The sequence below is a fragment of the Prunus dulcis genome, chromosome 1, assembly GCF_902201215.1.
Source record: "Prunus dulcis chromosome 1, ALMONDv2, whole genome shotgun sequence".
Classification (NCBI taxonomy): domain Eukaryota; kingdom Viridiplantae; phylum Streptophyta; class Magnoliopsida; order Rosales; family Rosaceae; genus Prunus; species Prunus dulcis.
Window position 1 is genome coordinate 36,002,164 of NC_047650.1, and position 22,101 is coordinate 36,024,264.

The 22,101-nt window shown below is 37.6% G+C and overlaps 7 protein-coding genes and 1 non-coding gene across 13 annotated transcripts; 4 read left to right on the forward strand and 4 right to left on the reverse strand.

Moving 5' to 3' along the window:
- The first annotated feature begins 902 nt into the window (after nucleotides 1-902).
- On the forward strand, nucleotides 903-974 carry TRNAG-UCC. The gene has a single exon. It is a non-coding gene; the product is annotated as a tRNA-Gly (tRNA).
- A 1,294-nt stretch (nucleotides 975-2,268) lies between these two features.
- Nucleotides 2,269-3,863, reverse strand: LOC117619105 (protein ECERIFERUM 26-like). Its single transcript, XM_034348955.1, has 2 exons — nucleotides 3,286-3,863; nucleotides 2,269-3,192 (listed from the first exon to the last, which is right to left on the reverse strand). Exons 1-2 carry the CDS (start codon nucleotides 3,706-3,708, stop codon nucleotides 2,269-2,271), a joined length of 1,347 nt encoding a protein of 448 aa, XP_034204846.1. The 5' UTR covers nucleotides 3,709-3,863.
- A 501-nt stretch (nucleotides 3,864-4,364) lies between these two features.
- LOC117635919 (V-type proton ATPase subunit c''1) lies at nucleotides 4,365-6,139 on the forward strand. Its single transcript, XM_034370314.1, has 4 exons — nucleotides 4,365-4,722; nucleotides 4,820-4,897; nucleotides 5,362-5,532; nucleotides 5,648-6,139. Exons 1-4 carry the CDS (start codon nucleotides 4,595-4,597, stop codon nucleotides 5,811-5,813), a joined length of 543 nt encoding a protein of 180 aa, XP_034226205.1. The 5' UTR covers nucleotides 4,365-4,594; the 3' UTR covers nucleotides 5,814-6,139.
- A 74-nt stretch (nucleotides 6,140-6,213) lies between these two features.
- LOC117635914 (6-hydroxynicotinate 3-monooxygenase) lies at nucleotides 6,214-7,858 on the reverse strand. Its single transcript, XM_034370302.1, has 3 exons — nucleotides 7,597-7,858; nucleotides 7,203-7,507; nucleotides 6,214-7,115 (listed from the first exon to the last, which is right to left on the reverse strand). Exons 1-3 carry the CDS (start codon nucleotides 7,843-7,845, stop codon nucleotides 6,404-6,406), a joined length of 1,266 nt encoding a protein of 421 aa, XP_034226193.1. The 5' UTR covers nucleotides 7,846-7,858; the 3' UTR covers nucleotides 6,214-6,403.
- A 658-nt stretch (nucleotides 7,859-8,516) lies between these two features.
- LOC117613417 (N-alpha-acetyltransferase 50) lies at nucleotides 8,517-10,744 on the forward strand. The gene is made up of 3 exons (XM_034342027.1): nucleotides 8,517-8,768; nucleotides 9,919-10,041; nucleotides 10,348-10,744. Exons 1-3 carry the CDS (start codon nucleotides 8,615-8,617, stop codon nucleotides 10,557-10,559), a joined length of 489 nt encoding a protein of 162 aa, XP_034197918.1. The 5' UTR covers nucleotides 8,517-8,614; the 3' UTR covers nucleotides 10,560-10,744.
- Nucleotides 10,745-11,189: 445 nt separating this feature from the next.
- On the reverse strand, nucleotides 11,190-12,938 carry LOC117614646. Its single transcript, XM_034343525.1, has 7 exons — nucleotides 12,655-12,938; nucleotides 12,486-12,528; nucleotides 12,242-12,334; nucleotides 12,074-12,136; nucleotides 11,862-11,957; nucleotides 11,626-11,703; nucleotides 11,190-11,489 (listed from the first exon to the last, which is right to left on the reverse strand). The coding sequence occupies exons 1-7, from the start codon at nucleotides 12,801-12,803 to the stop codon at nucleotides 11,403-11,405; spliced, it is 609 nt and encodes a 202-aa protein (XP_034199416.1). The 5' UTR covers nucleotides 12,804-12,938; the 3' UTR covers nucleotides 11,190-11,402.
- Nucleotides 12,939-14,292: 1,354 nt separating this feature from the next.
- On the forward strand, nucleotides 14,293-20,914 carry LOC117614967 (carbon catabolite repressor protein 4 homolog 6). 6 transcript variants are annotated; one of them, XR_004583937.1, is made up of 16 exons: nucleotides 14,293-14,397; nucleotides 14,472-14,865; nucleotides 14,947-15,113; nucleotides 15,301-15,366; nucleotides 15,917-15,969; nucleotides 16,749-16,830; nucleotides 16,960-17,018; nucleotides 17,285-17,366; nucleotides 17,606-17,698; nucleotides 17,817-17,849; nucleotides 17,924-18,012; nucleotides 18,120-19,242; nucleotides 19,417-19,502; nucleotides 19,730-19,814; nucleotides 20,071-20,349; nucleotides 20,502-20,914. XR_004583937.1 is itself a non-coding variant. In XM_034343920.1 (15 exons), the coding sequence occupies exons 1-15, from the start codon at nucleotides 14,311-14,313 to the stop codon at nucleotides 20,137-20,139; spliced, it is 2,568 nt and encodes an 855-aa protein (XP_034199811.1). In that variant the 5' UTR covers nucleotides 14,293-14,310; the 3' UTR covers nucleotides 20,140-20,463. The 6 variants fall into 6 exon arrangements, 2 of the variants coding, with proteins under 2 accessions (XP_034199811.1, XP_034199812.1); XR_004583935.1 differs by having other exon boundaries at nucleotides 20,505-20,914; XR_004583938.1 differs by having other exon boundaries at nucleotides 20,071-20,316; nucleotides 20,505-20,914.
- LOC117614969 (GTP-binding nuclear protein Ran1B-like) lies at nucleotides 20,639-21,914 on the reverse strand. Its single transcript, XM_034343922.1, has 5 exons — nucleotides 21,796-21,914; nucleotides 21,508-21,597; nucleotides 21,212-21,400; nucleotides 20,983-21,063; nucleotides 20,639-20,826 (listed from the first exon to the last, which is right to left on the reverse strand). The coding sequence occupies exons 3-5, from the start codon at nucleotides 21,337-21,339 to the stop codon at nucleotides 20,664-20,666; spliced, it is 372 nt and encodes a 123-aa protein (XP_034199813.1). The 5' UTR covers nucleotides 21,340-21,400; nucleotides 21,508-21,597; nucleotides 21,796-21,914; the 3' UTR covers nucleotides 20,639-20,663.
- Nucleotides 21,915-22,101: the final 187 nt, after the last annotated feature.

The following is a 22,101-nucleotide window of genomic DNA, read 5'->3' on the forward strand; positions in this document are numbered from 1 at the left end:
TAGGTTAGAGCTTATCATGGGGTGCATAGGAGTTCTCAATGATTTGATCCGATGTATTTTCTACTTCACAGTTTCGATCTCTTGGACCACAGGAGTCCAAGATATTGTGGTCACCCATCGTTGGATATTAATCAAATGGTTTTAAAAAGTTTCTTAAAACAAGTGCAAGAGTGAGTGAACCGTTAAATTTACATCCAACAGTGAATGACCACAAATCTCTTGAACTCCTGAAATCCAAGAGATCGATAATGTTCTACTTCATCTTTGGTGTACGGATTTGAAAAACTAAAATTGATCAAGTTTCCTATATTTAGTTTGCATGCAAAAGTACAACTTGTATGTAGTTTTCTAATGGGTATATACATAGAGTTGCAAGTTAATGAAACGACAAACCATGGAATCTCCCCCTCAAGAAAAAGTTAGTTGTTTTGCAATACCCTGCATGATGCTCAAAAGAGTTTAATTATAGATAATCAATTCGTCATTCATATAATTAACTATGATTGTTGTTGTTGGCATGCTACATAGAGCTAATTACGTAATTTTTTATATATTAATACAGAGCTAATTTTTTCTTATTGGCTAGATAGAGATTGACTAATTGGGAATGCCTAGCCAAGTTGGGGGGCTTGTTTATAAATAGAAAATTTTTTTGATTCAGTTACACATGATGCCAATGTGCTGACTGCCATTTAATATGAGGTAATCCGTATGATTAACTGTTTTAATTAATTTTATCTTGGCCGCAGAAATAATTGACTGTTCAACCTCAAAATGACGTCGTTCCCCCAAAACAAAATTGGCCACCATCAAGGGTTGACATAGAAAGTGGCTATTGCTAGCTAGGCTACATCGTATATACCCTTTAAGTAGTAAAAGTTTACAGATTCAACCGGCAATCTGCGTCAGTAGTCCAACGGTTAGGATAATTGCCTTCCAAGCAATAGACCCGGGTTCGACTCCCGGCTGACGCAGTTATTTTTCTTTTCCTTTTTTTGTAAATTTTAACTTAAATTTTTTTAAATTGCATAGGAATAATAATAGAGTACTTTGTACTCGGTAGCTACTAACTATACATTTCCAGCCTAAATAGTTAAAAATCATGTATTAATTTATTTAAGATTAAGATGTAAGATAAATAAATAAACATAAAACTCAAAGTAGTAGGTGGTCCTTCTCCTTTAAGATAATGCTATTCAAATTTTTCAACATTATGCTCTTTTTTATTTTATTTTAAATATTTTTTGGTCAATATGGGTCAGGCTATCTTAAAAGTTTGTTTCATGTATTATTCATTTGTCTCTGTATGAATGTGTAAATTAATCTCAGAAATTATGGACAGAAGAGAGCATGTATCCAAAATTCCAAATCCACCAAGTAAGATGCTTCATCAACTGCAAAACCAGCATCATTATTTAAGCTCTGGTTGGAGAAGTGGCACATCATAGTTCCAGTTCCGTTGCAGGTGCTGTCTGTCTCAATCAAAATACAAGTAATTTTCAGAAAACTGCTTGTCCAAATTCTGTTAAATAATAACCTGTTTCCCTTTAAATCACGGGCATTAGCTGTGTAGACCTTTGCTTATGCTTCTCTAATCCAGAAAGAATATATAATTATGTATGTGGCCGGACGATTGGTGAAGGTAATGCCTCATAGTTTGACCTATATTTTTTTCTATTTATAACTGTCGTTTATAAGGTTTGAATTAAACCGATTGTTATTCTAAGTTTTCGTAACATATTAAAGATTACAAGATATATAGTTTGATTATATAAAAAATTGAAGAAAAAAAAAGGAAATAAATACTTAGCTTCACAAATACATTGTATGTAACCTCCTGTGGTTGAAACATACACGTCATGCTTTGGGAGCTTCTGCTAAAGATTGGATGAGGGGACACAATCAAAGTTTGGAAATATGGAAGAGAACAATGAATTGTGAGGTGCTAAATATATTCTAATGCCAAAATACTAAAAATAAATATATAAAAATTAAGGAAATTGGTGGGCGCATGTTTCCGGTTTTGATTGGTTTACTTGGACGCTTGTCACCACCATGATGAATACAAGCCTCCTATCAAGGGTACAAATTCAAAACAAGAATTGAAGAAAATAAACGTAAACATATATGATTGGACGGCTTGTCACACCCATTTGTATACATTTGATGCTCACATAAATAGTACTAAATTAAATTCTGACCATTGGCTTCGAAACTCAATTTTTGTTGGGATATGGTGCAACCTTTGTATTGTACTAAGAAACCCAGCTAGGTTTTGTTCAAATCCATCAAGATGGTTGGAGAGAGTTGTAAAATAAGATCATCTTCACATAGCTTGGTTACCTCATCACGTGGAAGTGTAACCATTACCACCCTACTTAGTTGACCATCTTTGGGTTTCGCGGGAAGGATCAAGACTTTCCCTAATCCTAGCACCGGCTCGATATAACACGAAACATGAATCGGTGCGATCCCATCTTCAAAAATTGCTGAAAATAGGTCCACAGCTTCTAAGCTAGCACAAATGAGATCGCAGTTGCTCATCAACGAAGGAGATTGGTCATCGTTGCATTGAAGCCATTCGATCAAATCCATGATTCCCTCATTGTCCATTTTTGCTACAACTTCACCTATAGAAGTTGCAGCTTGTGATAGACTATTTTCTTGGAAACTCTCTAGATGGACCTTATTATAAACCATGCTATTTCCAAAGAAGCCTTTATCCAAACCCAAAACCTTTCTCACATCCATAGATATTGACATGTCAATAAGCCCATTTCTCACTCCTTTGACCTTGCTAATACAGACCCAAAATAGCCCAGCCAGGGCCTCAAACGGTGATGGGCTTGATTTGTCATTTGCACCATTGGGCTGGGCCATTTCCATGCAAACCCGAACCATGTCGTCCGAAAAACTGAAACTAACAGTTGTGTGCTTTTTGTCTACAAGATCAATGGACTTGTTGATGGAGGCTTTGTAGTGGTTGATCAATGAATTATAGGTCTTGTGGTTGGGCCTTGTGTTGCCGGGACTCCGCGGCGGCAACGGATAGAAAAACGGAGGACTCATCATTTTGCCCGGAAAGGTTGTGTCGGCCCAAGCCTTGATGAACATGGTGGCACAAGTAGGATCTGCAAGGAGATGAGTGCAACTGAGCCCAATTGCTGATCCACCATCCTCAAATTCAGTAATCTGCACACAAAAAAATAAAGACACTGCTAATATTAATATTACAAGAGAAAATGTTATGTTGTGGGAATATCAATATAATTATATAATATCAACCTGAACATAAAATGTTGACCAAAAGTAAGGCTTATGGTACATTTCCTCCCAATAAACAAGCATAAGCTCCTTGTCCCTATCCACATTCCTTAGCCACTCCTCCAAACTCCCTTTGGCCTTAGCTTCCAGCATTCTCACACCAGCATCATTGCACTTGATCATCCACTGATCATTGTCATTCTTCTGCAACCGGCCTGTAACGATCGGGAAATGCGTAAGCATGATGGCGAGGGACTCTCTGAGCCTCCCTGTGATCTCACCAGGCTCTGTCGGAGCACCCATTGATGGGTAATACAAGACCATCCTAAGATGGTTGTGTTCCATATGGCGGTCAAGGACAGATAGGGGGTAGCTTTTTCCTGCTTGGACTGGCTTTGTGCTCACTACGGTGCGTTTGCAAATGATTGTGATGATCTCGGCCATTGCTAGGATCTGGCTGGGATTTCTGATGATGATCAAGGCTCTTATTTATTGGTTGCAAGTTCGAGATGAAGGAAGGTTGAAGGGTCCATGCTTAAGGGAACCAGAAAAAACGAACTCTCGCGTATTGGGGGAAATGAGATTCTCATGATCCAGTTAAAAAATTAATATCTTTTTGGCATGTTTGCCTTTGCATAATGAACTCTGTTTTTGTTGCCTCGCTCTATTTTATTTTATTTTATTTTATTTTTTTTTGATGAAGAAACTTTGACAAGGAAAAGTAAAATTATGACATTACATGGTAGATGGGTCTTTGAAGGCAATCATACTAGTTATTTCAAAAGTAATAAAAGACAATGAAAATCATTACAATTTCATATATGGAGTATACAATAATAATTTATAAATTTAAACTATACCGTTACAAAATTGAGCACGTCAACTCAAAATTCGAAAACGTGTTTGTATGGGATATGAATCCCTACTATAGAATTTTCCTTGTTTGATTTGATGGTGGATATGAAACCCCCCTTCAAATCAAACCACCTATTAAAGATAAATTCTTTTAATTTTTATTTTTTTTGAGATCCATGTCAAAGAATAAATGAGAAAATAAGAACCATCTCGGAAATTTCCCAAAACCATTAAGTAGCTGTTTAGAAGCCCAATTGCAAAAGTCCTCTTCGCTTTCAAATCCAGACCCAAAATAACAACCCAGTAAGCATAAGTGACTGGAAGATAAACACGCGCGCACAGAGCACGTGTGACACACATCTCCTTCCCTCTCCTCCTCAACTTCTCATATCACAATATCTCACACCAATCAGATCAGAAACCCTCCCTCTAATACCCAGAAGAAGAACCAGAAGCAGAAGAAGGGTTTTCGAAGATGTCAGGTGCAGTAGTGGTGGGTTACTCGAGCTCATGGTCGCGCGCCCTAGTCCAGATCTCTCCGTACACATTCTCCGCCATCGGAATCGCCGTTGCCATCGGCGTCTCTGTTCTCGGCGCCGCCTGGTTCTTCTCTTTCCCTTGCCCTATCTTCATTTCTGTTATTAAAGTTTTAATCTTTGAATTTGGTATTGAATTATGGAAATTATTGTGTGGAAATTAGGGGAATTTATATCACTGGCAGCAGTTTGATCGGTGCAGCAATCAAGGCCCCTCGTATCACTTCTAAGAATCTCATTAGGTAATTATTTCTATGAAATTTAACACAATTTCTCCATTACTTGTTTGTTTAACCTCTGCTTTCGATTCACAAATTTATAAAGTAAAATGTAAATCCCAGAAATTGAGATAATTATGATGATCTGAAGTGATATCCCAGTAATTGGATTTTATAGTGGATGTCTAGTCATAATTGAGAAATGGTTCTAATTGTTTTTGGCAATCACTTATATAACTAGCTTGGTTAATTGATTGGTGGATGGATAATTGTGCTATCTATTCAAAACACCCCTCAATACTGTTTCTTCATACCAATGTGGGAAGTTTTGTTATCTTCTTTCACTTCAAGCTCACTGCCATTTTTGTTAGAAGTTTTCTTTTAGTGAATGATGTACCTTGAATTTTTGACTTAAACATAGCGCTGATTATATATTCGTAAGTCTGACGTTAAGGACTAACTTCGATGGGATTCATCTGTTGTATCAGTGTAATATTTTGTGAAGCTGTTGCTATATATGGTGTTATTGTTGCGATTATTCTACAAACGAAGTTGGAGAATGTTCCAGCATCAAAGATATATGCACCTGAGTCTCTTAGAGCTGGATATGCTATCTTCGCCTCTGGGATTATCGTGGGCTTTGCAAACCTTGTCTGCGGGTTGATATCTTTAGCCTCCTTTCTCACATTTGTTGTTTTTCTTTATGGAGTCTCAAAAAAATTATGTGGTTCTTGCAATATGATGATTTTGATATGGATTTTGTTTCTGTGGCAGTTTATGTGTGGGAATCATAGGAAGCAGTTGTGCATTGTCTGATGCCCAAAACTCTTCACTTTTTGTGAAGATCCTTGTGATTGAGATCTTTGGCAGCGCACTTGGATTGTTTGGAGTGATTGTGGGAATCATAATGTCAGCTCAAGCAACATGGCCTTCGAAATGATAATTTGTTGCTCAGTAGAACTTGGCAACACATTATGACCGTGTTATGTGCGCAAATGATTTTCTGTATTTTGTGCTTTTCATCATTAGTGATAGGAACGTTCAAACTGCTGTGGAAATATTATTTGCCCGCTTGTATCAATCTTAGGCTGTATTTAATCTGATGGGAATGAGTTTGTGGGAGAGCTGGTTGTTCAATATTGTATAAGGATGAGTTGAGCATTGCCTCATTCATGGTGGTAGACAATATTATCTTAGTTTTGAATGAATAACGTAATGATTTTTTGTGAAGAACACCTCCCTGAAAGAAGCTGATTTGTTTATGTATCCAAATTTTTTCCCCATTTTTATGTGCATCAAACTATGTCAGTTTTCTATAGTTTCTATTTGAATTTTCATCATTGTAGCCATATAACCCTTCTGTTCTTCCATAAATAGTTTGAACACAAGACTCAAACAGAGATCATGCCTTATTAGCTGCATTGCATCAAAATAAATACAAAAAAGAGTGGTATTCTTCTGTTAAAGCTCTCAGCAACCGAATTGGAAGGACAATTTGTCTTGTCGATTTCCAGGAGCATAACATTTAAATCATAGTAGTATGGCAGGAACATCACTGAAAAAGGGCATGAGTCTCTGTTGAAGCTCTTGGCATTCCTCTGAATTAGCAGTCTTGGGGTCGAAAGATGGTCGATTAGGAAGAACCAGGCCTTGTTTAATCCGACCCATTCGCCTTGCGTGCAAGACTTGTTTGGATACAACTGGTAGCCGAATCGACTGATATTCTTCAAGAGCTGATTGCAAATTTTCTGCTCCCCACTTCTGCAGGCATTGGCCTAGCACTGCAGCATCTAATACCGACATGTTCGTGCTTCTTAAGGCATGAGGAGTTGTGGGATGAGCCGCATCTCCAACTAGTACCACATTGTCCCGGTAGATTTGTTCTAAGGGTTCAGTGTCATATATGGCATTGATGAAAGGGTCTCTAGTTTCTTTGATCACTCTCACAAACTCTGGAAGCCACACCTTTTCTGCTTCTTTGTGCATATTCTGGATCACATAACTGCCTGCTTTCGTGGTCATCGAGTTACGCTTCAGATCAGGCTCTGGCTGGTGGACATACCAAATCCAATTGAGCCTCTGGTTCAGAAGCTCATATAGCACAGTGTGACTTCCAGAACCTAAGCCAAAGTACAAGCATTTCCCAAGTTCAGGGTATGCCTTCCGGATGCCGATTATAGTTTCTGAATTCTCATTTCCTGAAAAATCAAGAACGCCTCTCCATGCACAATAACCTGAATACCTACAAAACCATCTACAATCAATACCATAACATACCACAAACTGAAAAGATACACTTTTTCATGAAAAGGGTTGACATTTCACAAACCTCAGTTTATGGTCAGGGACAAAACTTTGGCGGATAGAGGAGAGGCACCCATCTGCTGCAACAAGCAAATCGCCTACGATTTCGATGATCTCATTCGTTTGATGAGCTGTGGCCTTCACTTTAACTGAACCCTTGTCACTAGAAACAGTGAAAGATAGGAAATGGTGACCCCAGAGAAACAAGTTTGGTGGTAGAGCATTGTACAGTAGGGCATGTAGGTCAGCCCAATGTGCTGCTCTACAGTTGAAGTCCTCATCTCTAGTTAATGTCCATTTTACCTTTTTCTCACCATCTATTGCATCATTCTACATAGCAAAAAAAAAATTCCTGAACTAGGAAACTTGTAAAATTGCAATATAACAAGATTGAATTGGAAATTAATTGAAGTTTGTACCTGATCAATTGTGAGGGGTAAAGTGGCCTTGTTGAGAAGCTCGGGCTCTTTGATCCATGACTGAATGAGTTTTAGAGCCAGAGGGTCAAGGCCAAGTCCTGCCCCGGTTGGGCTTCCAGTTGGGGCTGCATATGATTTCTCTACCACCACAACATCCCACCCAGCTAATATTAGCGTGTGTGCGCATGATACCCCTGCTATGCTCCCTCCCACTATCACTGCCTTGGGCTTTTTCTTCTGATCAGTCATCTCTCTCTTCTCTCTATCTGTGTTTTTTTTTTTTTTTTTCTCTCTCTCTTGTTTTTGGTGAATTCGAGAAAGGTGGTTGTGACTAAAAGACAGTACGAACACTGCAAGAAAATCATATGGCCTCGCATGATAAGATGGTTTTCTAGAAGCCAGATATTTGTGGAGTTATGTTTATGGTCCTTACTAGGAAAAAAGAAATAATATTGAACATGAAATAGATTGATGAAGAAAATGTAACAGATAACGCAGAATAATGATATGAAGTTTGTGGAAATTTTACCTGTAAAAATGATAATATATTTTGATATTGTGGTGTATAGTTTTCACTTAATTGGGAGAAGTCTCAAGTATAAATCTAACTAACGATAATTGTTCAATTTTTTTTGTCAAAGTTAGGTAGGGGAAGATGGTTTTTTTACACACATTACCTACTTTTTTAAACTAGGCTAGACCTGTTAGCCAATTGTGGTTTAAAATATCAAATATATATATATATATATATATATATATATTTAAAGTTAATAAGAAAAAGAAAAAACCAAAAAATAAAAACCGTATACATTTAAGAGATATGTTAATGGGCTTCAATCTCATAGTTTTACCAGTTAGGCCCTGGCCCGGTCCGCCCGGACCACTACATAAACCCAAAGATACGCTGTCCGTACAAAATTACAAATCCACCCCCTCCCCTCTCCCCTCTCCCCTTCTCTCTCTGTGCAAAACCCTCTCTCTGCTTTTCTTCTCTGTAAGTGAAGGTATCTGTAGAGAAATGGGGGCTGGGCGTGAGGTCCAAAGCTCACTGGACGGGCTGAGGGACAAGAACGTGATGCAGCTGAAGAAGCTCAACACTGCTCTGTTCCCAGTTCGTTACAACGACAAGTACTACGCCGATGCCCTCGCTTCTGGCGATTTCACCAAACTAGGTTGAGCTACGCTTCTGGGTCTTGCTTATTTTTTCATAATTTTTTCTGGGTTTATCTTATTTCGTGTTACCAATATAGGTTTTTGATGCAAAATGCCTTGAAATCTCTCGTTCTGGCTTATTTGTAAAGCTTTGATTGGCTTTTGTCATTTTAGCTTGTAACTATGCTCCAATTACTGTGTGTTGTTTTTTTTCCATTGTGCGTAGTCTGTTATCTTTGTTGTTTGATTTGCTTCTGCTTATTTAAAAATTATGGCATGTGTTAGAAAATATTGGCTTTGAGCTCATTGCATAAAAAAATCCTACGCTTTTGAAGAATGTTGATGACACAAATGTACTATTTTACTTATAACACACTCGGTGCACTGGGGGGCCTTCAAGTAAATGGGGAATGGATGGTTATTGTTTTATCAGGGATTTGGGGTAGTTTAGTGTAGTAATTCTTGGTTCGATATATTTGTGAGTCAGAGTCTACTTGTTTCTCCTTGTTGATGTTCTCAAAAAACCGCGAGGAACTACATATGTGCAGCATCAGATGAGGTAGTCGAGTGATTTACTGTCCCACAAATTCTTAATCAGAAAGATTACTCAATAAAAGTAAAAGAAGATTTGAAAGTTAAAATGTCTTCATTGATGAGTTTTGTTTATTTGCGTAATCTATTACCGTAATGAGTTTTTGTAGTGCTGGTTTTTTTAATACACCCGCTTGATTTTAGGAAGGACTGCTGTTGTATGTCCTCTTATTATTAGACTTGCAAAGAAGGTCATTACCTTTTCTACACTTGTCAGAACTCATGAATGAAGAAGTGGGTGGGACAGTGGCTTGAGCATTTTCAAAGGTATCCTGTTATGAATATGTGCACAATGGGTATGCGTAAGGACCAATTGTGGGACTATCATTTAACATGCTTATTGACTGAGCTGTCCCAGGCAATTTCTTATAGTTTCTTGATGGAGGTGCATGTATGGTCTAGGAAATTAGATTGATTGATATACCTAGAACATGTAAAGAAAATTACAAACGTATTGTGTTTATGTATGTCCTGAATTTATCATTCTGTTGATTTGCCATCCTTAGCTCTCTTGTGGATGCCAAATTGATAAAAATTATGGATGTTGAAATTTTAATTCCTGCTGTTATTTTTATGCAGCATATTTCAGTGATATATGTGTTGGTGCAATTGCATGCCGGCTTGAGAAGAAGGAAGGTGGGGCTGTCCGTGTGTACATCATGACACTGGGAGTTTTAGCACCATATCGTGGGCTAGGCATTGGTAAGCAAGCAACGTTTCTTCTTCTTATAACTTTGGTATGGCAGTAGGGCTCTGTTTGAGAATCAAAAAATGCATGTTTATTGTTTATGACTTTGGTCGAAATGCATGAACCATCCTTTGTTTAACTTTGCCTTCTGGATACAACTTGTTATGCAGTAGAGTGGCCTTTGAAATTTCTAATTGATTTAAGATTAGGTTGTCAATAAAAATCCCCCCAACTTTTTGGTGGTACAGTAAAAATTTGGTTAATCTGGACACTTACAAGTATGTGCAGGTTTTCTGATCTAAGTTTTGGTATTTGTGCAGGTAAAAAGCTGTTGAACCATTCTCTTGATCTGAGCTCCAAGCAAAATATTTCTGAAATTTACTTGCATGTTCAGACAAACAATGAGGACGCCATAAACTTCTATAAGAAATTTGGGTTTGAAATCACGGAAACCATCCAGAATTACTACACAAACATCACCCCTCCAGACTGCTATGTCCTTACCAAGTATATTACTCAGACAAAGAAATAACATGTCAAAGCTATCAAAGGGGAGTTGTTACATTAAATTTTGATCTCTGTTATTTCTAAATTATGCTGGATTTTGTCTAGTTTCTAGAATTATAAACTTTGCTAACATTTGTTGGAAGGCTGAATCATGTAACAGTTAATCTGCTATATTTTTAGAGAAATGAATGTCTTTTAATGATTGGATTAGCTTATGAGCACTTGAAAGTTTTGTAATTTATTTGGACCAGGTATGTGATTTCAGCATTTTATTAAGGTAATGTGCCACTATCTGTGTGAAATGGCCCTAACATCAGTGGCCTTGTATCTTGACCTAAGCCACCATGAGTGGGAGAGAGAGGTTGGCAAGACCCTCCCACAATTCTGAAGGGCCAAAAGTTGTGTTCGCTTTTACAATCCAACTTATCTGTAAATGTTGAGTGGGAGGAAAAAAAATTGGATATCTGGAAAACCCTTCTGGTTCTTCTGAGGAAGTTGCTTGGATTCGCAATTCTGCAACGATCGTGGAATTGAAAGTCCGAAGTGAATCCTCTTCAGACGTAGCACATAAATTGCTGAACTGAGAACTCTTGAGCAACAAGGATTAATGCCCATATCTCTCTTTGATTATTCTTTTGTTTTACGAGGAAAAATATATGCTGCCTACTAACATGCATATAGAACTGAATATACAATATATGATTTACATAGTTCAACCAGAAATACTATAATTACAACATATTACAACAGCTTTGCTTATTCTTCCGTATGTACAAATTCTAAGGTCGGAAGTAGGTGAGCAAATGTCATGCATAAACAGACCTCCCTCCTTCAGAGTGACCATGGTCCGAATAGCTGCATCGAATGTTCAATAAGCCAAGCCGCCAGCAAAAGCATCTCCATCATGAAGTAAACTCTCCGTCAGCCAATAACCATCCCATGAACCTCCAACCCTCTGCCAACAACAAGCTTCAAATCAGAACTGGTATGATATAATTATAGTTCCCATAGTGTACCTATCCTGCATAGACATGTTCACCATTCTCCTATTCCCTTGAGACAGTTATCATAAACAATGCATATTCACCAACCTGAACCATTGTGAACTGAAATATTTCTTCTTCCTCTGGACGACTTCCTCGTATCCATACCCGCTGCTTGAATCGGTTCTAGTTCACAGTTCATTAAACAGTGACAGTTGATTAGAAACACAAATTTACTGTTAACATCAGAAAACTCAAGACTAGTATGACAGATAGCTCAAAGTTAAACCACATATAAGAGCTCAAATTATTATGCACGCATCACACTGAACAGCAACTCATACCTCCTCTACAAACAAACTGCTCAACATCTTCCTCTCCTTGTGGCCTAGCAGCACTCTATAGGTCGAATGGTGAAAAATCCGCCGAAATCGTTCGAACTGCACTCACAGTGAAGCAGACAACCAAGATCAAAAGTATTAGCTATAATATATCATACCTGCAATTGTGTACAACTACAAGTCTACAACTATTGAAAATTCAAAAAGGTACCAACCTGCCCCAAATCAAAGAATGGCCCAAAATAGGTAGACCTCTCAAAAGGATCAAACCCAGCAAACTATCAACAAAGGAAAAAAAAAATTGTCAGGTCAAAGACCACCCTGTTGTTCAGTGTGATATGAAACATAAAGCCAACCCAGAAGAAGAAATGAAGAAACTTTACCCTGTACATGACTTCGATGCCATAATCTTGACGGGGTTGGTCGTTGTACTTCAAGGCATCAAGCTGATGCTGAACAGCTTCTTCTGCACTAAACTAGAGCACAGGTCACATAGATTGACAGCATGCTATATTAAAAAGAAAGGGAAAAATCAATCAGTGAAATGGTGGTGGTGCTCATTTTTGCATCGAAAAATCAATCAGTGAAATGGTGGTGGTGCTCATTTTTGCATGATCAGATGCTTACATTTAATCTGGGGCCAAAGGGTTTCTTCTTGCGAGATTCTAACCTGCGATTCAAAGATAATCAACTCTAACTTATATCAAAGCAGAGCTTGAAATTAAAATTAACATCAACATCAACTTTGAATTTAAACATTAAATAATTCAGAGAGAGAGGGAGGGAGAGAGAGAACCAATCAGCTGAGAGGAAATCGGGAACGTCAGCAGAAGCTCTGAATCGAGTGCCGAGGGAGACGGTTGGAGGTTTGATATGAGCAGAGAAAGGTTTGGTTTTGGAGAGAAACAGAGAGTTGGGATATGACAGGGACGAGCAAAACGACATAGTCTTAAGCCTGGAAGGAAATCTCCTTCTTCTCTCTCTAAAGTCCAATCCGTACGGTATAACTGTATAAAAAGGGAATGGGTGGAAATTGGAATGGAAAGGCGGGGAGGGTGGGTTTAAGGATGAGGCTGATTCGATATTCACCGTTCGATCTAGTGACAAAATAGCTCTTGGAACCAATGATTTTTTCTTCAAACTCAACTAAATAAAATCCGCGACCTTGATAATTATTTCATATTAGTACCCGAATTTTGAAGCTCTTAAAAACTTTTATTTTTTTGGTTGAGAAATTATGGGATTGCATTCATAATTCAGCTAAAAAAAGTCACTAGCATGGCCAATACAAATTAGCAACAAATGACCATTACAATAAAGAAGCTATCTAATAGAAATTTTGGCATAGGCAACCCAACTAAGATTGCAAACTCATAACAATGAAAAAAAAAAGGATAAAACTTGAAAAAAAAACCAAGTCATAACAATACAAATAAAACTCTCGTGAAAGAGAGATGAGAAACTCCTACAAAAAGAGAGGTGAAAACTATACAAAAGAATCAAAGAGTCTCTGCGATTTATTTCAAACATAAAAAAAAAAAAAAAAAACCACAAAAAGAATAGTGGTGAAGATCCAACATCAAAACGCATGTGGAGATCTGAAGATGAGACACATACGTTTGTGATGGATGGAGGAAAATCATAACAAAGCGAAGACAAAAAAGGTAAACCTTATGTCATTTAAAATGGGGGAAGAAAGGAGAATGGAGAAGGAGAGAATGGGAGATTGGAGGAAGAGAGGAGGGGAGCTTAAAAACTCATATTCAAACTTACAAAAACATTTATCGCAATCTTTTTCATTGGTAAGATCGTTAAGAATTCTATTAAATGCTAACATGAATTTAGGTTTCGGCAATAAGCACTTGTCACTGTCGATGCCTACGAGCATCCACAACTATGTTCCTTATTTTTTAGTTAAAATTTAGCTAAAAACATATAAAAGCTATTTTATGAGCTCTCTATAAAATTTGAATTCAAATCATACTCCGTAGTTTAGAGAGTCATAAATACTATAATTATTTTTAATTTAATATAATTAATCTATCTCTATAAATAAAATAAAAAATAGTATTAATTAAAAGTTTAAAGTATGCATAAAATAAAGCATAATTAAATGATAGGAAGCCACCAAGAGTTTTTTTTCTCTCCTCAGATTTATTAAAAACTACTAGAAATCTCCATATTTTAGAGTTGTATTTTTTCAATTCCTCTCTAAAATTTGTCTAAAGAAGTGGTCAAATATATGAATCGTCATTCCTCATCAATCTAAATAAATTTTATAATATTTTTATTTAAAAAAAATCTCATATAAAGTTTCCAACAATTTGGGAAGGAAAAAAAAAAAAACAAAATTACGCAGGGGCCACGTGTGGGTCCCGCCGAGGTTTGTGACTAGTGTGTACCGGTCCTTGCTACCCGCGAAGTCGTTACACAGCCGCTTCCACTAGAGCAAATGAGGCGTGCTCCTCCTCCTCCTTCCCTCCAATTCCTCGCCGCAGCAGCCACCGACGCAACCACCGCCATGTCTTCGCGCGCTCCTGTATTTTCTCCCTCTTCTCCAATTTAAAAAATGGCTCTGAAACTTTCAGCTAATTGGTGCGTTCTCTTTTACAGTACCGAGGTGGTCGAAACCAATGGCCGAGAGCCTCCTCCTCGAACCGCCCCTATTCGGGCGGCAGAGGCCCGTACATCACCGGAGATTCGCATATCCGGTCGGTCCGCGACGCCAATCTAGGGTTCCGGCAAGGCGACGCCGGCACCGGACCCTTCCCCAACCAAACCGGCTTTCGTCAACATCCGCCGCCGCCTTTTCAGCACAACCATCACTTCCGTCAATCTCGGCCGCTCGATCCAAACCAACCGTACCGGCCGAACCAGCAATTCCGCCCTCCTCAGCAGTTTCTGCCACCTCAGCAATTTCAGCCTCCGCAGCAATTCCGGCCTCGGCCGAAGCCCTTGGATTATCGCAACTGGGAGTTTGCGAAAACGACGCCATCCCCTACTTGTGGTAATCGATCGTTACTATTTGTAAATGTATCAGAGTTGTTTTGTTTTGGCTTTCTTTGAATATATCGTTTGGGGCTGACAGATAGGTTTACGGTGCTATCTTATAACATACTGGCTGATTCCTTGGCCCATGAGCACCGGAGCAAGCTTTACTTTCACATACCTTATCATATGATGGACTGGCAATGGAGAAAGAAGAATTTGATTTTTGAGCTTGGACTGTGGTCAGCTGACATAATGTGCTTTCAGGTGCATCTTAGCTGCTTCATTTTATGCACAATCTTCCACAAAATTCCGTTAATTTCTTATAATTGTAGTCTTCTTATACCACCCAATATGGTGAAGCTTGGGGCATTTGTGTTTGAAGTATCTTGATTTTATGTTTTGCTTTGTCATGGGCCTGGCTGAAATTTTTATGGCCTGGTTTCAATTGCAGGAGGTTGATAAATTTCAGGACATCGAGGAGGAGTTGAAGCTTAAGGGGTACAATGGCATTTGGAAGGTGTGCTTAGAAATGCTTATGTTGCTGTTTTGCTAAATCAAGAACATTCACATCATATGTTAATGCTTCCCTCTCTACATGGTTTGTTTTTAAACAAAGGCTTTGGATGTGTATCAGACACCATTTTGAGCATCAATACACACTGTATTTTTAATGTAGATTAAAGAACATGAACTGTGTAGCAGAAACGAGGGTTTTGAGGAAATTGGTAAACGGATAGCATCCATCTTGGGGGTTATTTTGTTTGAGAAATATCATTGTTAACTATTATTACTTCAAAATTGACGCATAAACTATCTGCCTCACTGAATAATGATGGATGTTGTTAAGACAAGGATGCCATTTTTGGTGTTCTTATTGCATGTAGATACCTTTTCTATAGTAGGGAAGGTCAGGAAAATAGATTAACTTGGCTAACTTTCAGCAACTCAATAAGTGCTGTGTGTAATAAAGTCACTTGATTAACGATTTATTTATGGGTCAGCCCAAAGGAAAGAAAAAAAAAGATATTCATGGATGATGGAAATTTACCAATTCTTGGTTTGTGCAGATGCGGACTGGCAATCCAGTTGATGGCTGTGCAATTTTTTGGCGATCCTCAAGGTAGAGTATGTATCTAGTTTTTGGATATCCTTGAGTTGTGAACAGTTATGCTCCATTTTTCCATGCTGCTTATGAGCTAAGGAAGTGGCTTATTTACTTCCCTGGCTGTGAATATCATCAGGGCATGTGAATATGTGCCTGAACTAGCTAAAGATAAAAAAGTACTTTGTCCTTCCGCTTCAGTGATAGTTCATAAGAGTTTTCATACTCATTTACCCTGTTTAATTGTCATTTCCTTGTGTCCTAAATACATTGGTACGTGAGCCTGCCTACTTTCATGATAACTGAATATATGCTCACATTTCTACGTTCATCTTACGGGGTCTCCTAATTGGGAGCTGAGTTATAAGGGAAATCTAGTTGAAGTATAGGGATCTTTAATGGAAATACGAAGTGTAGACCGATGAATTACGAAAGCTTGCCCTCAAAACATAACTGAAGGTCATTCAATACAAGTAGTTAATTATAGTGATGGCATATCTTAACAGTCATTTTGATGAACGAAAAGTCCCTTGGTTTGGCTGAAGTAAGGACCATTGCCATAGACCTAGTATAACCCAATTTAATAATTTCCTGTATTATGTCTGATCTTTCATTTCCTATCTTGTCCTAGTCATCTTTTATTGCACCGCTGTAACTATTCTGTTTTGCATTCCCTTATTACTACTTTGTTATAATATATTCATCTTTACAGACTTAACATGCTAGTACCGTATGCTAATGTTGAGCAAAACTGATTTGGCACTGTAGTCTACACCTTACCTTGGTTGTCTTTATAGATTCAAGTTGATTCATGAGGAATGCATTGAGTTCAGTAAGCTTGGACTTCGGGATAATGTTGCTCAGATATGTGTGCTGGAGGTATTTTAATTATTTTTATCTTGAACCTTCCATGTGATCCCCAGCACTAGTTCTGATTGTTCAAAATTGGTTTGTCCATTTCATTTCCTTTTTATTTTGTTTGGTATGGTTTCATGTAAATGCTGTTAGTTTTTTTTTGCTAAACAGTCAATGTGCCAGACCAAAAATCTTGCAGTTCTACCAAGAAGGTAATTTAAGAATCTTTAGATAATTTACCTTCATTTGTATAATACATATGCATGCAGACATGCTTTAGTTTTGGGATTGCCTCAACCTTTGGTACTTTTAGTCACCTAGATATGAAGTGACTTTGACTAGAATATTTGGAAAACAACTAATTTTAAAAGTAGGAAACTCTGGCTGATGCTGGGATACAGATGAGTTAAATAGTAGAAGAAAACTGTGTTTCCTTTTCGACAGATTTTGTGTAACTGAGTTTTGTTTGCATCTATAGCTCAACAGGTTCTAATAAAGTTGTCATTTGTAACATTCACGTGCTATACAATCCTAAACGGGGAGAAATTAAGCTTGGCCAGGTAATTACTCTCCTTTGAGTAGGCCATACAAATTTTTGTATCTGGTCAGTTGCTGCAGCTCTCTTCTGTCTATATATGTACAGTATATATATCTCCTTCTTTGGCATTCTTGTAATGGTGTTCAAATAAGATATAAATGTGGTGTGAAATCCATCTCAAAGTTTAACTTCAGCAATGCTAAAGACTTCATTCAGCTTTAAATTTGAAATCGTACTTTCCTGTATGTTTCCTTCAAACAGGTCAGGGTGTTCTTGGGTAGGGCTCATGCCATTTCCAAAATCTGGAATGATGCTCCAATTGTTCTTTGTGGGGATTTCAATTGTACACCAAAGGTTTACTTATAACACTCTTGAAGTCTATATCTGGAATGTGACTCTTGTGGCACTGCTGGAGGTAGTTCTGTTTTTTATTTTATTTTGATGGTAACACTTTTTTCATTCTTTTTTTCAGAGTCCGTTATACAACTTTATTTCAGAACAGAAGGTAAGCTCCTTTCTTCTCCATTTTTAACCTCCATCAGTTTGTAAGTTACAAGTATAGTTACATCATATTTGCAGTTAGATTTGTCTGGAGTTGACAGAGATAAAGTAACTGGACAAGCTTCAGCCCAAATATATGCAGCAAGGTCATATAATCGTAATTATGGGTAGGTTTTGTTGGAGTCAACTACTGAATGCTGATATAACGACTACAATTCTATTTGCGAATACCTCTTCTATTTTGAAGTGAAAACTTTTTAAAAAAATATTGCAGGGCTCAACCTGGTAATCATTTTGTTCAAGGTACGTCAGTGGTAGATGGGAGGGAAGGTGGGATGAAGCCGAGTGATTCAACATTGGATATTCAGAATCAGAACCTAAACAATCTAGAAAGTAGTCTGGAGAATGTTCCATTAACAAACAATTTGTCTCAGCCTCAACCTACTAACACCCTCAATTGGTTTGATAAATCTTGCACCAATGTTGATTCTCAAAAAGTGGATGGTGCCCAAGATGTTGAAGTTAACAAAGAATCTAAGCAGAATGCTGTAGCGGTTGAATCAGCTTTCCATGTTGCAGGTGATGGCTTAAAGGATGATGCAAGTACTTCTTACAGTGAAGGTGGCTTTCCTGTAGCTAAGTTGACTGATCCTGAACACGCTTTCTCTCATGTGACTGAGATTGGATACAAAGAAAAAGTGGATTTCACCTCTACTTCAAATCATGGATTACCAAGTGAACATTCAGACTCAAATATTTGTGTAGAAAAAGAAAGCATGAACTGTGATATCCATAAACATCCCTCTACAGGGGACAATGATTTTATTAGGGAAGGGATTGGTCCAGATTATGTGGATCCTCTCCAGTCAGAAATTCCTTTGTCTAAGCTATCCGACCAGACTTCCATTGCTGATGCTATCGAAGTCTCTTCATTAGGGAACTTAGGAAATTTGTCTTCTAAACCAATTTCTTGTGTTGAGAACGATAGCCGTTCGGTCCCAGAGCAAGTTGACATATCATGTGCACCTACTAGTGTTGACCTTGAGTTGCAGAAAAATCTAGAAAATTTATCTCTTACTGAGTTAGATGAAGCCATTCCAGAAGGCGGAAATACAGCTGAAGATGTTAATACATTTATATCTGCATTACACAACACAGAAGATGCCTTTCCATCTGATTTTTCTGTTTCTCCCAACTCAGCGTTGTCTGTATCATCAACCAATGCAGTTGAGGATGGTTTATCTCCAGGATTGGATTCAGAGACTGTTTATGTGGAGAGAACTCCTTATGATCCCGCACTATGGACTCCAATGGAAATAGAAGCTGCTACAGGCAATTCAGAATGCACTCTTTTAGAACATCCTCTAAAGCTTAGGAGCACATATACTGAAGTTGAGGTAGTTATATCGTCTAAAGATCCTTTACTATCGAACTCTATCTAGAATGTTGCAGTTTGATCTGCAATCTGCATAGCAATCACAAATGGTTTAGAAAATTTACCACTCTTAGATATTATACTTGGTCAGGATCTGAAATTTTTACTCAGACACTTATTTCTTTTATCTTTGCAGGATTGTGCTGGGGCCAGAGACTCAAATGGAGAGCCCCTGGTTACCAGTTATAACAGATGTTTCTTGGGCACAGTTGATTACATCTGGTAAATTTTCTATGATTCTGATATTCCTTAACCACTGCTGTCAGTCTATTAATACTTTATTAGATTTTGAGAGTTGATAAATCATTGAGTAATTACATTACTTTTTTAATAAATAAAAAAGAGTTTATGCATCCCTCTTTCAAATATATATATTTTCTTCTTATTCTGAGCATGTAGAATAGGGTTGAGACCTTTTATTTCTATTAATTACTATTTTTAAATATCAGGCGCTCCGAAGGTCTGCAGACTGTAAGGGTGCTTGCTCCTATTCCAAAGCATGCTATGCAATGGACTTCAGGGTTCCCAACCAAGGTATGGGTTTTCTACCGAGCTGATGTGTTGCCTTAGAAGGCAAAAGTAATGAGAGAGTTTGGTGAACATTAAACAAAGAATGATATCTCTCTACTATTTTAGTGAAAGCAAAGGAGGGATTTACAATATGATTATAAGAATTGACATCTCGTTGGATCAATTTATAACATCTAACATTTGTTAATCCAGTCGGTGAAACAAATGAACTTGAGCTTTGACATATACCTGAATGCATATTTTTCCGACTGTTTTTCAGAAATGGGGTAGTGATCATATTGCCTTGGCTTCTGAGTTGGCGTTCGTGAACAGTTTTGACCAATCATAACAGCAACACAGAAGGCCGCACCAGCAGTCATTATTGACATTTGAGGATTGCATTTGGAGAAGTTGCGGGATTGACTGTCATCTCCGTCAAATTTTTTCAGCGTCTAGTTTCACCTCTTCCCACATGTTTTAGGTTGTCGGAAAAACTCAGTCACAGGTTCTTTTCCAAAAATTTGAGGTTAATTGAGTTTTTCGGCGGCAAATTCCTCATGTATATATTTTGATCTTCATGTATTGTCTGTTTTCTAATTTTCTATTTGAAACTTTAGAGAAATTCACTAACGAATTTATAAAGAAGTTCTAGGCTATTTTATAAAGCACACTAATTGTTCTACATTTTCTATTTGGCTGCGTGGCTGACAGCAGTTGATTGTTATGAAATTCACAATGACGGCAATCAAACCAATAAGGAAACAGACACGACCCTCTTTCAAAAGACAGACAGACAGAGATCAAGAACATAACTGACAAGTCCAACAAGCCTTTAAGGTACATAATCTTCCGCTTTGGAGGTTTCTCAAGGTCTCAAGCTTCTTCTAGGCAGTTCATGAAAGCATCCCAGATGGAAACGATATAATAGCAAGCCTTTAGGCATTCCACCAGTGGCTTGAGACAAGCACAGCAGCAGCCATTATTGTCTTCAACAGGAAAGGGTTGTGCAGCTGCTGGGCCCGATTCAGGCCCATGCCTGATCAATGAACACCACCATCCATAAAAAGTTTGTACTAACAAACATAATCATATAATTAATTAACATGCAGTTTGTATATATATATATATATATATATATATATATATATTTTGGTACTTAATTATTAATTATTTTTTAAGATATAGCACTTACTGTGCTGCAGTCACGGGCATCTGAATATGTAGAGGAATAAGACCAGGTGGCTGCGGCTTAACAGAAAGCCGCTCATCATTTCTGCATGCGTGAGAAAGTTAACAAAACAGACAAACGAGATATCTAAACCGAAAACAGAAATGATAGTTTACATATATAGAACCCTAAATGCTATATCAAGAAAATGTCCAAAAAGAAAAGGAGCTAGCTAGCTAGATGTGGAAATTACTCTGTAAGCCTTTTGTTCAGGTACGAGAATGGTGCCTCAAGGTTGGGATTGTTGTTGGCAGAAATTTCAAAGTATGGCAGAGTAATATTGTTTTCCATTTTGAAGCCAATATTCTTGTCTCCCATCATCACCACATGATTCACATCTACCTTGTTGCTACACAAAACAATCGGAATATTGCCGTACTCCCTAGTAGACAGCAAATTAATAGAACAAGTAGAAAAGCTACTATCAGAAAGAAGAGTTAAATCAATACGCAACATTAATTAGATAGGAATAGGATAAATAAGACGTACCTGGAGAGAAGATTGTAGCATGTTTGGAGAAAGTCTGGTTTCAAATTAGCAGTCTCATCAAACAGGATAACGCCACCGTGTGGGACAACACTGATGATAACCAAGGAAAAATATATGAGAACCAGACTTTTTCCTAGCAAAAGAGTGCAGATCTAAGAGAAAAGAAGAATAAAAAAAAAAGGTATATAATGCTTTTGATATCAGAACGAAAATGGTATGTGAATTAATTTTGATCAGAAACAAGAGTTATCTCAAATCGAAATCCATGTGTTACTTAGTATGGCTTACCGGTCGGCACAAGATCCATGTGGCTTCTCATTTTCAGAGTCGAGCTCTATGATGATCCCACAGCCCACGAGCTTTTTGATCCATCCGGCTGTAATTCCACAAATAGAAAACAGATGAGTTTTTCGAAATCGTTATAGCTACGGAGCGTTAACCAATTCACCATGTTAATTATATACAAATAAACACAACATTGAAATATTAATCATTTAATCAAACCACAACAATCTTTATCTTTATTAATCAAACCAAAACAATCATTTAATCAAACCAAAACCCAACAATCATTTAATTAATTGCTTCTCAAAG